We start from the raw sequence: 13,759 nt of genomic DNA, 5'->3' as shown, positions 1-13,759 counted from the left end.
GGCCATGTTTAATTCACTCCCCAAACCGTCGCCGCCTCTTGTGATCCTTCGATGTAATAATCCATCTAGTACCTGCATACAACGTGATTTCATCGCTCCATTTCCTCATCTGATGTCCTCTCGGATGTGTTCCGTTCCTTGGCTGCCACTCCATTATTATACTTGACCATTGTCCATCACGTCCGCTAGCAGAATGGTTTAAATTATGTTCACGAACCTGCATATGTTCTCTAATGCATGCTTTCCTCTTTCCGCCTCGCAGTGTAGAAGTATAATAACACGCTTCTTTCATGGCTGGAACCGAGCGAGCAAAGTTCACTGCTGGAGTACTGATGTCTTTAATAGGCATGCAATGATGTATCCAAAACCCCAAGTAATTGGATGAATGTTTGCAATGTTGTTCATTAATCCACTTGTGCCCGGCGTTTACCGGACCTCGCACCGCTGCGCGCAGGTGTCGGCGTATCCCTTGCCAGAGCATCGGAGCACGGCGCTTGCCACGCAGGCCGCCATGCTCTATGTGCTGCTGTACCTGCAGCCCTCGACGCTGCACACGCAACAGGCCAAGATGCGCGAGATCGTCGACAAGTACTTCCCCGACAACTGGGTGAGCACCGGGCAGCACACGAGCATGAACGCAACCAACGCTGGAAATTAAGATACACGCGCTTGCGCTCGCTTAGTCGATAAGTTTGTTTAGGTTATGTGAGTGCACGGCCATGTGTGTAATAGTCAAACAAGTCGATTACTTGACAGAAGATTTTAGTGGACTTTTTTTGTGTGAATCATTTCCTGAGCCACTGTAAAAATGGTGGCTGCCCCCAAAATTCTACCTCTCGAAGGCAGGAAACCCCCTGCAAGCCAGCCCCACTGTGTTGCAAGGTGCGTTCCTTTCAGCCTTATTGGGATGGCCACATTATTACACTCTTTAAATTTGTGGCTTAAAAATACAGCTACACATTTAGCTCTTGCACTGGTGGTCTGGACAAGGCTGAGAGCATTGTACATGCAATGTGATGGTCACACCACATGCATGCAAGGCACGATGTGAGGTTGTCTGTTCCTGCTGTTTGTGAGTCCACCTTTCTGTGTTATTAAGATATGAAGGAGCATTTGCCTGTTTACTGTTTATTTGCACGCGTTTCTTTGATAATTCTCCAAAGCGGATGCTCCTCTATTTGACAGTCTGGCCAGCTTGTTTGTTTCGAACAAGAGGCCGAATGGAAAGTCGCGAGTCACACTCCTGTCCTCCGCAGGTGATCAGCGTGTACATGGGCATGACTGTGAACCTCATGGAGGCCTGGGAGCCATACAAAGCGGCCAAGACTGCGCTCAACAACACCCTGGAGCCGGGGAACATTCGCGAGCAGGTGTGTGCCTGGCCTCACCCACAGCCACTCCGCTATTGGTAATCAGTCGCATGCGCTGTCCACTTGGTGATCCTTTATCGTTCACCCGTGATGCTTCGCACGCAACACTATCGTACGGGTAGTGCAGATAACAGGAATGTGATACTGCTATGATACTGCTGTGTAATTTAGTTACACGTGAGGGTAATGGTAACCTCCCGATTAGCATGGTTGGCTGTGTACGGTGCAAAAGAAATTCAACATGCATACATAACCTGTATTATTTGATTAAAATAGATGCTTTCGCTCACGATACAGCCTGGCCCAAAATTCTGTTACCCGGGATAGAGACCCATGCGTTCAATTGTGCATGCAAGAATTGAGAAGCAATACAAAACACGATGGCACAATTTAGAAACGAACGAATCAAATCGATTCCAAATTGTGAAAATTGAATCACAGCGTGGGGCTAATATTACACGCTTGATATATATATATACGAGTATAAACACACACCCACGAGATTGCATTGAACCAGTACCACCTGTTAATATCTCACGTGTTAATTTTCACATTCTCAGCTCTTTCGGTAAAGTCACGCTGAAGGGAAACAATAAAATAATAAAATATATATGTTAATTTTCGTGTTGTGCCTGCCGCCCTTTCTCACTTATCTCTCTCCGTCTCCTCTTCCTCCCCACCTCACACACTCCCGACGTTCCCACTTGCACGCCCTGGTCTGGGCACCCCCTCTCTCCCTGCCCCCCCCCTTCTACCACCACTGCCCCCCCCACCCACACCAGGCATGCCGCCACGCGCGCAAGCTGGACGGCGTGATGAAGGAGGTGAGGCAGTACCTGACGGAGGGCGTGCTCATGCAGGAGTTCGTCCTCGACTCCATCCCCAAGCTGCTGCACTGCCTGCGCGACTGCAACGTCAGCCTGCGCTGGGCCATGCTGCACGCGGCGGAGTCAGGTCGGAGAGTCGCGATCTTTCGTTCGGACTGGAGGTGGAATCCGATGAGCCACGAAGCTCTTTTTCACACGTGTCCGGGTGGCCCCCGCCGTCGAGAGGGCGCCCACGCGTTGTCGATTTCGAAAGCAGAAGGCCGGTCGCCCGAAACGTCGACACTATTTTATTTTATTTAGATTGAACACTCATTTATTTAGAAAATTTTTTTGTGTGTTTAGATTGTTGTCCTGCCCCCCGCACCTCCGATTAGCATGGTTGGCTGTGTACGGAACGAAATAATTTCAACATGCATACATACGGTGATATAAAAGAAGTGTTGTAATGCTTATTAACCTGTGCATCGTTGCAAACCTTTTCTGAAGTAACCTTACCTTCACCCATTAAAACTGACTTGCCGGCAACCGCAATTGTTTTAATTAATGAGAACCCACTTAATTAGTGTTACAATTTTGTTCACTTCATTTCATGAATGTATTAATTATTTGTAACTGATTGTCTATGTTATCATAAGGTATGAATTGAGAATTGGTACAGTGGTACATTTAAAAGGGTTGATAAAATAATTGCACGGTGTATTGTTCTATTGAAATATGCTTTGAGCCTGTTGCACAAAGTTCATGATACATCTGACAGTGTAAGCTGCTGCTATTTGGAAGTGTTGTGTTCCTCAAAAAACTTCTATGAGCGCAGTTGCTATCTGGTTTGAAAACGTTTAACTTCTACTAAAACTTAAAATACACGGAACCATTTAATGCCTCAAAACAAGCACTTGTGGTATAGACCAAAAGCAAACTGAAAATAATATAATCTACAAATACGAGTACAGTAAAACCTTGGATTGCGAGCATAATTAGTTCTGGAAACGTGTTTGTAATCCAAAGCACTCGTATATCAGTTGTGATCACGTGATGCTCGGCAGTACAAAGCGTACACGTACTACTCGTATTGCAAGACTTCGCCCGTTTATCAAATTAATATTTATTTACAAATTTTTGCTCATCTTGCAAAACGCTCGCAGACCAAGTTACTCGCAATCCAAGGTTTTACTGTATTTATAAGTCACTTTCACAGCATATGGCATACGAGTGTGAAACTCCAATTAATAAATTAAAACTTCGTTCCAGATTTTTTTTTTTACACATTTAACCAGTAATGCTTTAATCAAATGTTACTGAAGGCAGAGAGAGGTACAAGCATGCAACCGATTGCTCACACCACTGCTGGTGGAAATGCCGCCACTAGAGGGCACTATTACAGAACCCCTCTACTAGAAGGCATTTGGCCTATTCTTCCACGCTGGTCAGACATCTTGCAGTAGATGAGATGAGCAATGCTTAATAAAAAAAAAAAACTTCTGATCTCTCACCCTGTTATTATTGACCCTTACATCCTCACCTTCTTTGTCTCCTGTGTAGCTTATGATTCCAGCAATAAGAGGTCCCGGCAGGTGCGAGAGCAGGTGATGGCTGACTGCAAGTACCGACCGGACACCATGTTCCAGCTGCTGCTCAACACGGCTCAGCTGGAGTTTCAGCTCAAGGAGGTGCCGGGCCACCCAGACAATAAACATCCGCAAGCTCTTATCAAATTTTGATTTAAAGCTTTCGTGACTGCAGTAATTCATATTCTTAGTTTTTTGCGGTAAAGTCACGTTAAAGGGAAACAACAAAATAATAAAATATATATAAAACAATAAAAAATTATCACGACGTTTCGACCATAACTCAAACGGTCGTCCGTTTGAGTTATGGTCGAAACGTCGTGATAAATTTTTATTGTTTTATATATATTTTATTATTTTGTTGTTTCCCTTTAACGTGACTTTACCGAAAAAACTAAGAATAAGCTCTTATCAATTTGTCTTTGCGCACAGTGTCACGTGACCGTCAGATGTGATGATGCCTATCGTGTGCAGGTCTCTTAACGCGCTCAGTTGCACTGTGCTGTCATGAGTCCACACCTCCGTTTAGCACGGTTGGCTACGTACGGTGCGAAAGCAGTTCAGTATACATAGTCCCACGCTGATTCATGATGGCAATACATTACATGATTCCTATAGCACAATTGAAATAACAAAATAAATTGTGTACTTAAAAAAAAACAAGTAATTTATGAGATTACAATTGCGTTGTAACTGTGCTGTAAGCTGCGTGGTCACCATGCGCTACTGTGGTTTGTACGGTGTGGCGGTGGTGGCGGTTGCCCCCAGATGTTCCGGCTGATGCTGGCGGAGAAACAGCTCAAGTGGGAGAGCTTCCGGAGCGAGGCAGCGGAGAGGATGATTGAGATGGCCGAGGTGTTCTCCGGCACCAAGCCGCTCACGCGCGTCGAGAAGAACGGTATCTCATTCGTTGCCTCTACCGCCAGTCGCTATCCAGGGTTTGACGGGTGTGGTCCTTCCTTCCATTTGAGCTCCCTTTTAGCTTGAAAAGTTTTACTGTTTATCGTAATGTTTATTTTTTTCCCCTCTGCCTTTCTTATTAACCTTTGCCCTCCAGACCTCAATTTCTGGTCATTCCTAAGCAGTGTCAACTCATGAATCCCAATAATCGCTCCTGCAATCCACGAACAAAATACAAACAGTTATACATCAAGTCTTATTTTATCACCAAAACATTTATGAACATTAGCCCAAATGGTATGTTCATGTTTGGCTGAAGAACTTGAAGGTTATTTCATTTTAATGGTGAAACAGATTTGTGACTTTATGGTTAATAACCCAAAATCCAACGACGTTACATACTAGAAAGGTGATAGCAATTTTTGTATTCAATCACAAAATCTGAAAATCGGACCAAGCTACGAAATTTCGAATGATTCAAAAATATGATTTGTTTGGAGTTGATCTGAAAGTGCGATGTCACAGGAAATTACATCACCTATATTCCCACCAAGAGTGGTGTCACATGGCATCAGGTGATGTCAGTTTTGTTAGCACAAAGATATAATACATCATTACATACTATAAATGACCCCCAATGTAGAGAATCCAGACAAAAACTAAATTGTCCTTAAAATCCGAAAGTCCAAATCAGACAATTTTTAAACCGAAACACATTCGTATTAGATCGTTGCTTTTTTTACAAACCAAACACACAACTGCTTTACGTAGAATAATTACCTACTCTTTTGTCATCTGCCCCTCTTCTCTCTCCTGCATCCTGAACTATCGCTTCAGAAAACCTCCAGGCGTGGTTCCGGGAGATGGCCAAGCAGATCTCGTCTCTGGGATCGGAGGATGCGACTGCGGCGGGGCGCAAGACTGTGCAGCTGATTCAGGCGCTGGAGGAGGTCCAGGTGTTCCACCAGCTGGACACCAACATGCAGGTCACTGGCACAGCCTGACCTTCACTGCCAGTTTAGTTGTTGTAATGTGCACTGATGCCTACTTTATTGAGGGTGATAGTGGCACGTGAAATGAAGACCAATTGATTGATTGAATGGTTGTCCCCTTGCACGCAAAATTACCGCTGCGATGGAGATGGGGCAATGCGATCAGAGTGGCCAGGGTATGTGGCAGGGTAGCCCTGCAGTGGTAACACTTGTGCCTCGTAGCAAGAAGGGGTCTGTGTTAATTCCCCAACTGGGGTGCCATTTTGTCTGGTGTTTGTAGGTTCTTCCTCCCCCTGTGCTGGATGGGTTTTCTCTGGATTCCTCTCATAGTCAAAAATACCATGCAATGTTAACTGGTATTGGCCGAAACATCGCAGTGCTGAAAATTACATACACATTACTCATTTGGGATGGTGGATGATGATGACGACGATGGTGACAGAGGATTATGATGCATAAGCATCAGGAAGCATGTTTATTGTGCTGCACAGTGACAAAGCAAAGCATTGATTGAAGAGCACTCAGAAAGAGCATCCTCGACTGGGCTAAAAATACAGCGAAGACGAGATATAATCAACAAGGATATGATTTTGATTTAAAGCTTTCGTGACTGCAGAGATTCATATTCTTGGTTCTTTCGGTAAAGTCACGTAGAAGAGAAACAATAAAATAATAAAAATATAAAACAATAAAATTATCATGACGTTTCGACTGCAACACAAGCAATCATCATCAGGTGTGAAAACCACAGCAAGAAAATTTGAAAAAAGTGGCAGATTTTTTAACGTTAGCACCACGGAGAGCGATTTGGCAGTTATTCAGATGGACGAGTCCATCTATGTTTGGAAAAGAGGAGGGGGGAGACGAAAATAATGGATGTGGTCTGAAAGACACCGTAAGCGTGAACAATCAATTAAGACCCAAAATGGTTTATCAAATCCTTCCAATGATTGCTAAGCCAGAATCCATCTTCTCGGTTGAAATTGTCTCTGTGCTTGTATATGTGGATAGCCTCATGAACGAATTTCTCATGGTAGCCAGGTGTCTTGCAAAGAACCTCTGTCTTGGAGAAGTCAATGTCATGTGAGCCTACCGAATTATAACAGTGATCTGCCACGGCCGAGGTGTTGGTCCTACCGTGTTTTAGGTCTGCTTTGTGTTCACGAATTCGGTCCGAGAAATATCGTTTGGTTTCTCCAATGTAACTACTACCACAGAGGTAACTTAGTTTGTAGACGCCAGGGTACTGTATGTCCGGAATCACATTTTACAGACGGAACCAGATCACGGATTTTATGTAATGTGTTGAATCGGACCTGGATCTTGTGTTTATTCAATATTTTGGAGATCTTTTTTCTGATCCCTGCAATGTAGGGTAAAGTGATGGCTTTGAAAGGCTCCTCAAGAGGGTCCTTCTTCATGGTTGGAGTGATAGCTTTGCGGATTGTGTAGTCGGAGTAACCATTAGCCTTAAGAGCTTGGTGTACATGCTTGAGTTCAACGTTGTGAGAATTTTATTGTTTTATATTTTTTATTGTTTCCCTTCTACGTGACTTTTCCGAAAGAACCAAGAATAAGGATATGATTGTTCAGAATTGTGAGGAATCTAACCATGTGAACACAAGCGGCCAACCAGAACCTGCTTGATTTCGACAAATCGAAGTCTGGATTTCAAACCCATTAATTCTTGAATTAAAAGGTTTTCATGATGAAAGTGTGCTTAAGAAGTCAGGATGGAGTAAAGCACAAAGCAGCAGGAAAAATATGTATTGTATTTCAATATATCTGTTTTATGGGTCTGGCTTATAAAGAATGTCCCTTACATATATGACATTAAAAATAGCACTTTCATGGTTGGCATGAATTACAAAAGGCCACGATTGTATTTTTTTCGTGAGGCTCAAATGTTGGTGACACTTCAGTGACTCCATTGGCTGAATTTCTTTTTTTTTACCATCTGACAACAAATGTTGATTTTTTTAAAATAATAATGCTAATTACGTTCCAAGCAAAGTCTTACTGAGTCTCGTGACTCTTTCAAGAGGGTTCTTTATTGGGGTATAAGGTCATTAGCATTAATGCATGATTTGCTTATGTGGGTATACCAGGGTACCCAGAGAATGCCCGCATGTATGAGGCAATAACACTCAGTACTGCCATCCACAATTCGTAACCAAATTCTGCAATACGGGCTATTTTCAGACATCTCATTCAAGTTTCGATTTAAAGCTTTCGTGACTGCAGGGATTCATCTTCTTGGTTCTTTCGGTAAAGTCACGTAGAATGGAAATAAAATAATAAAAATAAAACATAATAAAATAAAATTCTCACGACGTTTTGGCCACAACACGAGTAGCCTTCGTCAGCTGAAGAAACAGGACTGTCCAGAAGACAGCGCTTGAGTGACTCAGTGAGTCAAGCGCTGTCTTCTGGACAGTCCTGCTTGAGTCACTCAAGCGCTGTCTTCTGGACAGTCCTGTTTCTTCACCTGAAGAAGGCTACTTGTGTTTTGCCCGACACGTCGTGAGAATTGTATTTTGTTATGTTTTATTTTTATTATTTTATTTCCATTCTACGTGACTTTACCGAAAGAACCAAGAAGATCTCATTCAAGTGTTTAGCAAGCCGTAACTCTGCTTATCTTCTGAGATTGCAACAAGAGTTTTTCACTAAGCGTTGGCTGTTGCCAAAGTTGGTAAACACTCCGACGCTTTTTGTAGGTGTGCCAATTCCTGGCGGACACGCGTCGCTTCCTGCACCAGATGATTCGCACCATCAACATCAAGGAGGAGGTGCTTATCAGCATGCAGATCATCGGCGACCTCTCCTATGCCTGGGAAATCATTGACAGGTGCTCCATGGGGCACGCTGGCTCGTTCGCCCACTCACCCGTCTGCTCGCCATGGCCACCGCTGTCACCAGCCGCCCGATCTACGCTCAGATGTCCACCGCAGTGTGGCCATCATCGATCCTTGATTTAAAATGCAGCGCTGTTAAATTTTTTATGAAGATCCTGACTTCGTTAATTGTTGATTGAAATTTGACCTTAGTTAATTGTTAATTAAAAACTCTGCTAGCGCCCGTGTGCTTCTGGATATTTTTTTGTTTGTTTGCCCAACTCACACAAAACGGTGCTCTCATTTAATATGGAAAGAATGCTTTTGTGTTCAGTTATCTTGGGCTTCTCGGTGTCGGTAACTTCAGCCAGTGAATGTTTAGTTCGCTGGTGCCTTCCATGCTGATTCTGACATGCCATGGTTTTAAATTTCTCAAAGAGCTTTATTAGAACAATTTGTTTTAGAACAGATTAGTCGAGTCATATTTATATTTATTGACATGTATGTGACACCTTTCTGTCACAAATCTGCTACTCAGAGCCATCACAAATAATACGTAACTTGAAATTTACCAAAAATGGCAAACAATGAAGAGAAAAAAATATATATTTACATACTATCTATAGTTGTTTAAAATATATAAAAGCAGGCTGTGGCTGTGAGTTATTTGTTATATGCCAGTGTAAAGATATTTGTTGTCGAGTTGTGACTTCAATGTAGCGATGGAGTTGAGTGTGCAGATTGCTTCGGGGGGAGGTTGTTCCAGAGGTGTGGTGCTGCAAATGTGAAAAAGATCTGTCCACCTCCATGGTTTTTATTACTGGGCCATCTTATGTTGCATCCAATCCCTTTGTGTGAGTGTGCATCATATTTGCACTCAAAAAAGAAATTGATGCAATCTCTTAGATACTTGCCAAGACTGTATGAGCTGTCTAACGCTTTGTATTGTTGCAATAGTTGGCATTTATTTTCGAAGCTGCTTGCTTATTCATTTTGTCATTCTATATTATTTTCAGCTTTCTCCCATAACACTGATTGAAAGCTTATGAATCTGTTCCTAATCTCTTTGGGAAAAGTCCACGCTTGACATCCAAAGAGTGATACATGTAACATCTCAGCATCCTTTAAATTAAAGCTGTTTTTCAAAAACTCTACCTTATTCCGAATGTAATCACTGTATGTCCTCCATGAATGCGTTCTGCTGTAGCTATACTCGCATTATGCAGGAGGGCATCAAGAAGGACCCCTTTATGGTCACGAGGCTTCGAGCCACCTTCCTCAAGGTACACACCCGCAGAGACCCATGCTGCTCCGAACACGAGGGCACTGGCACGGCCTATAGCGGCAGCACTTTCCCCACTTGTTGCAGAGGTTTTGCGCTTTACAGTGTATTTTAAAGATCCCCGGACGGCTATTACATGACGGCCAGTGTTCAAGTATTTTTATTTTGCCGAACTCGAAAAAACTAACCGCAAATTGCTCAATGGGGATTATACAGAGCGATCATCGCCCCCCTACTGGCAGACTAATACCTGAGGTCACTCTTGCAAATTAGACTCATCCTCGTCCCTTTAGTTCTCACCTGGTTAAACAAAATAACCTAGGAGCATGATTATATTACCATCTTTCTGCCATTAATAGGGTCAGGGTGATTACCACGATAAACAGTTTTCAATACAGGGACAAGTAATACAGCGGATATGACCATGATGATTGTGATGTTTTATTATATGTTTATTATAATTATTCTAAACACATCAACCATGAAGTCACATTATGGTTATTATGATTCCATTATAATCCAGTAGACTTAACATTTTGGTCACAGTATTTATCGTGTTAATTTAATTGGTGACGAGCTTGTGAAGACACCATTATGTTTGCACGCCTTTTGTTGCTGTTTCCATAGCTTGTCGAGAATGAAATTGCTGTTTTAGTGAACCTATGCCCGAAATGTGATTGGTTTATCAAAATAACAACAGAGGTTTTACTTGTCATTCGGAGCAAAGTAAGATCTGAACCATTCAGTCTGTTCTTGTTCCACCAATCCTGGTGTGTAGAGAAATTAAGTCCACCCCTTGTTATACATTACTGCTGTCCACATTCTGCCCTGTCCTTCCTTGTCATTCCCCCTTCATAACCCATGCCCATTTTCCCTGCCAGCTGGCATCTGCACTGGACCTGCCCCTGCTGAGGATCAACCAGGCCAACAGCCCAGATCTCATGAGTGTGTCCCAGTACTACTCGGGCGAGCTTGTCTCCTACGTACGCAAGGTGCGTCCACGTTCAGCGTTCAGTTGATGCTGTTCAGCATCAACTGAACGCTGAGATGGTGAAGTCCATATATTAGCAAGTGTCCTTTCCTGTCACCTGCTTCAGAGAAGTAAAACTGAAATGTAGCCAAATGAATTGAAATTTTTTTTTATTTTAGATATTTTTTTCTAAAAGAATTTTAGATATTTTTTTTTCATTGTGCAGTGACTGGAGACCAGACTAAGACCATCAACTGACTATACTCGAGGACCTCATTTAATTCCTGGTGAACTTCCCAGATTCGAACCCCCCATCCTTACATCCCACTCGACACTTCACGAATCCAATTGTATTGCATCGCGTAATATTATTGCAATGTTATGCGATTTGTATTTCATAAATATCTACAGTACATTAAATAAATGAATACAAAATCTAATTTAGTCAATAGATGAATGCATAACACTGCTCAACCGAGCATTTGACAAGGCTAAAACGGGGCATCCCTTATCCATGTGTGTGTGTGGCTCTTCCAGGCGATAAACACACTGTACTTGTGTGCTCCTGTTTATTTTTATTCTAAGTGCTTATTTGCAGGAACAGTCGTGTGGTGGTTTACGCGCTACGCTAGTATTATTATTATTTACGTTTTTATAAGGTGCAGAAGAACCAACAAAGGGCTTCAGAGCTCTATGAAGCTTGCGACCTGAGTTCGATTGCTGCTCGTGCCCAGAGTCAGAATATGTATTTATACTGGAGAAATCCGATGAGCTATAAAGCTCAGATGTCCAGTAGGGGCAGGTCAGAACGTTACTACAAACAATACACAAACAAGATAGGAGTACAAAGTATAGGAAATGTAAACAAATCACTTAAAAACATACAAATACAACTAAGCATTTTTTTTCTATCTTACCAGGTTAAGCCCATTGAGCTATTAGCTTTTTTTTTAGAAGCGACCTGACCACAAATGATTATCTGAACCCACCCGTCTTGGTCTTTTCCTAGATAGAATTGGCCTAAAAATGAGCACGTGATGCGGTGTGTAAATATCGTCACAGGGGAGACAAACAGGGAGCCGGGCGTGGGTCTGACGACACCCGCCCTCTTGTGGGACGGGCCAATCTCTTTCCCCAACAGCTTTGTATTGCTATACGGGGAGGGATCTTTGTGCTTCCCTACAGGTGTTGCAGATAATCCCGGAGACAATGTTTGGCCTCCTGGCCCAGGTGATCCAGCTGCAGACGCACAACATTTTGGAGGTTCCGACGCGTCTCGACAAGGACAAACTGCGCGAGTGCGCACAGCTGGAGGCTCGCTACCAGGTGCGCACGCCCCATGCGCCCGGAGGAATCGCATTCGTGGCACCCCGAATCGTGGCAAATTATCGAATGATGCTGCGTTGGTTGGCAGTGGTGCACAAACAACATTTTTAACACGCGTATCGATAACACTGCGGCCCTGAATGTAAAAGTATATAACAGGAGATGTTTCGGACAATGGCCCTTCACACCACAGCAATGATTCGTGATGGTTCATCAGATCACAGGGGTTCGGGTGAATAATACCCTGCCAGCTCAACAATAGGAGACAACTGTGCTGCTAGATGAATTGAGAAAAAGAAAGACCACAGTTTAATCAAATCTATCACGTATTTCTTACGGTAGTGCATTTTCTGCTTGTTGCAGAGGTACGCGGGGCGTGAACCACATCCGGCCTGCTTAATACTGCGGGGTGCATTAACCATGAACACTGCCTTCTGCTTGACAGTAGACATTAAAGATGCTATGACACTTTTTGGAAAAGAATAAGGCCATGTGTGCTGGCCCCATGATCCAAATTTTCCACAATTTAAATATAACCTAAAAATAACTAAACCACTTGGCAGCATCGGAAGCCCCCTTACTGTGCAATCTGTAGACTATAATCCTACGTGGAACACAGTGCCGTTTGTGATGGCCTGGTGCTCTAAGAATGGCGCGAATACCAAAAATTATTCAAGATTTGATTCATTGCATTACATCAGAGTAGGACATAAGAGCTGTTGACTTGGCCTCGTTGCTCACCCCCCCGCCAATCTTGAGATGCAGTTGCATTTATATGCTAAACAAGTTACCACTGTAAAGGGTCGGTGCCCTTCCAAGGCAATTAGCAGCCTCAAAGAATAGGATTTGACACTGGGATTATTGGTATCAACACGATTTAGCGTACAGTTAACAGTCGACTTCCTCATGCCATCCTTCCAGGTGGCCAAGTCGACACATGCCATTTCCGTGTTCACCGAAGGGATCCTGATGATGAAAACCACATTGGTGGGCATCATAAAGGTAACTCCAGCTGTGGGACTTCATGCAAGGATAACACTTGTACCTCGCCAAGTCGACACATGCCATTTCCGTGTTCACCGAAGGGATCCTGATGATGAAAACCACATTGGTGGGCATCATAAAGGTAACTCCAGCTGTGTGGCTTCATGCAAGGATAACACTTGTACCTCGCCAAGTCGACACATGCCATTTCCGTGTTCACCGAAGGGATCCTGATGATGAAAACCACATTGGTGGGCATCATAAAGGTAACTCCAGCTGTGTGACTTCATGCAAGGATAACACTTGTACCTCGCCAAGTCGACACATGCCATTTCCGTGTTCACCGAAGGGATCCTGATGATGAAAACCACATTGGTGGGCATCATAAAGGTAACTCCAGCTGTGTGGCTTCATGCAAGGATAACACTTGTACCTCGCCAAGTCGACACATGCCATTTCCGTGTTCACCGAAGGGATCCTGATGATGAAAACCACATTGGTGGGCATCATAAAGGTAACTCCAGCTGTGTGGCTTCATGCAAGGATAACACTTGTACCTCGCCAAGTCGACACATGCCATTTCCGTGTTCACCGAAGGGATCCTGATGATGAAAACCACATTGGTGGGCATCATAAAGGTAACTCCAGCTGTGTGGCTTCATGCAAGGATAACACTTGTACCTCGCCAAGTCGACACATGCCATTT

The 13,759-nt window shown here is 43.4% G+C and overlaps 1 protein-coding gene across 1 annotated transcript in view; it reads left to right on the top strand.

Annotated features, from left to right (window-relative positions):
- Nucleotides 1–13,759, top strand: part of WASHC5 (WASH complex subunit 5) — a 39,068-nt gene that overhangs the window by 7,912 nt on the left and 17,397 nt on the right. The window contains exons 6-16 of the mRNA XM_032959553.2: nucleotides 455–607; nucleotides 1,257–1,370; nucleotides 2,153–2,324; nucleotides 3,737–3,864; nucleotides 4,531–4,660; nucleotides 5,500–5,648; nucleotides 8,375–8,505; nucleotides 9,699–9,774; nucleotides 10,655–10,765; nucleotides 11,929–12,069; nucleotides 12,991–13,071. Of these exons, the coding sequence (XP_032815444.1) occupies nucleotides 455–607; nucleotides 1,257–1,370; nucleotides 2,153–2,324; nucleotides 3,737–3,864; nucleotides 4,531–4,660; nucleotides 5,500–5,648; nucleotides 8,375–8,505; nucleotides 9,699–9,774; nucleotides 10,655–10,765; nucleotides 11,929–12,069; nucleotides 12,991–13,071 (1,386 nt within the window). The remainder of the gene's footprint in view (nucleotides 1–454; nucleotides 608–1,256; nucleotides 1,371–2,152; nucleotides 2,325–3,736; nucleotides 3,865–4,530; nucleotides 4,661–5,499; nucleotides 5,649–8,374; nucleotides 8,506–9,698; nucleotides 9,775–10,654; nucleotides 10,766–11,928; nucleotides 12,070–12,990; nucleotides 13,072–13,759) is intronic.

The sequence above is a fragment of the Petromyzon marinus genome, chromosome 23, assembly GCF_048934315.1.
Source record: "Petromyzon marinus isolate PM22_M1 ecotype Great Lakes invasive population chromosome 23, UKy_Petmar_22M1.pri1.0, whole genome shotgun sequence".
NCBI lineage: Eukaryota > Metazoa > Chordata > Hyperoartia > Petromyzontiformes > Petromyzontidae > Petromyzon > Petromyzon marinus.
Note: the sequence above shows the minus strand (reverse complement) of the source record. Positions and strands in the feature narration are given on the sequence as shown.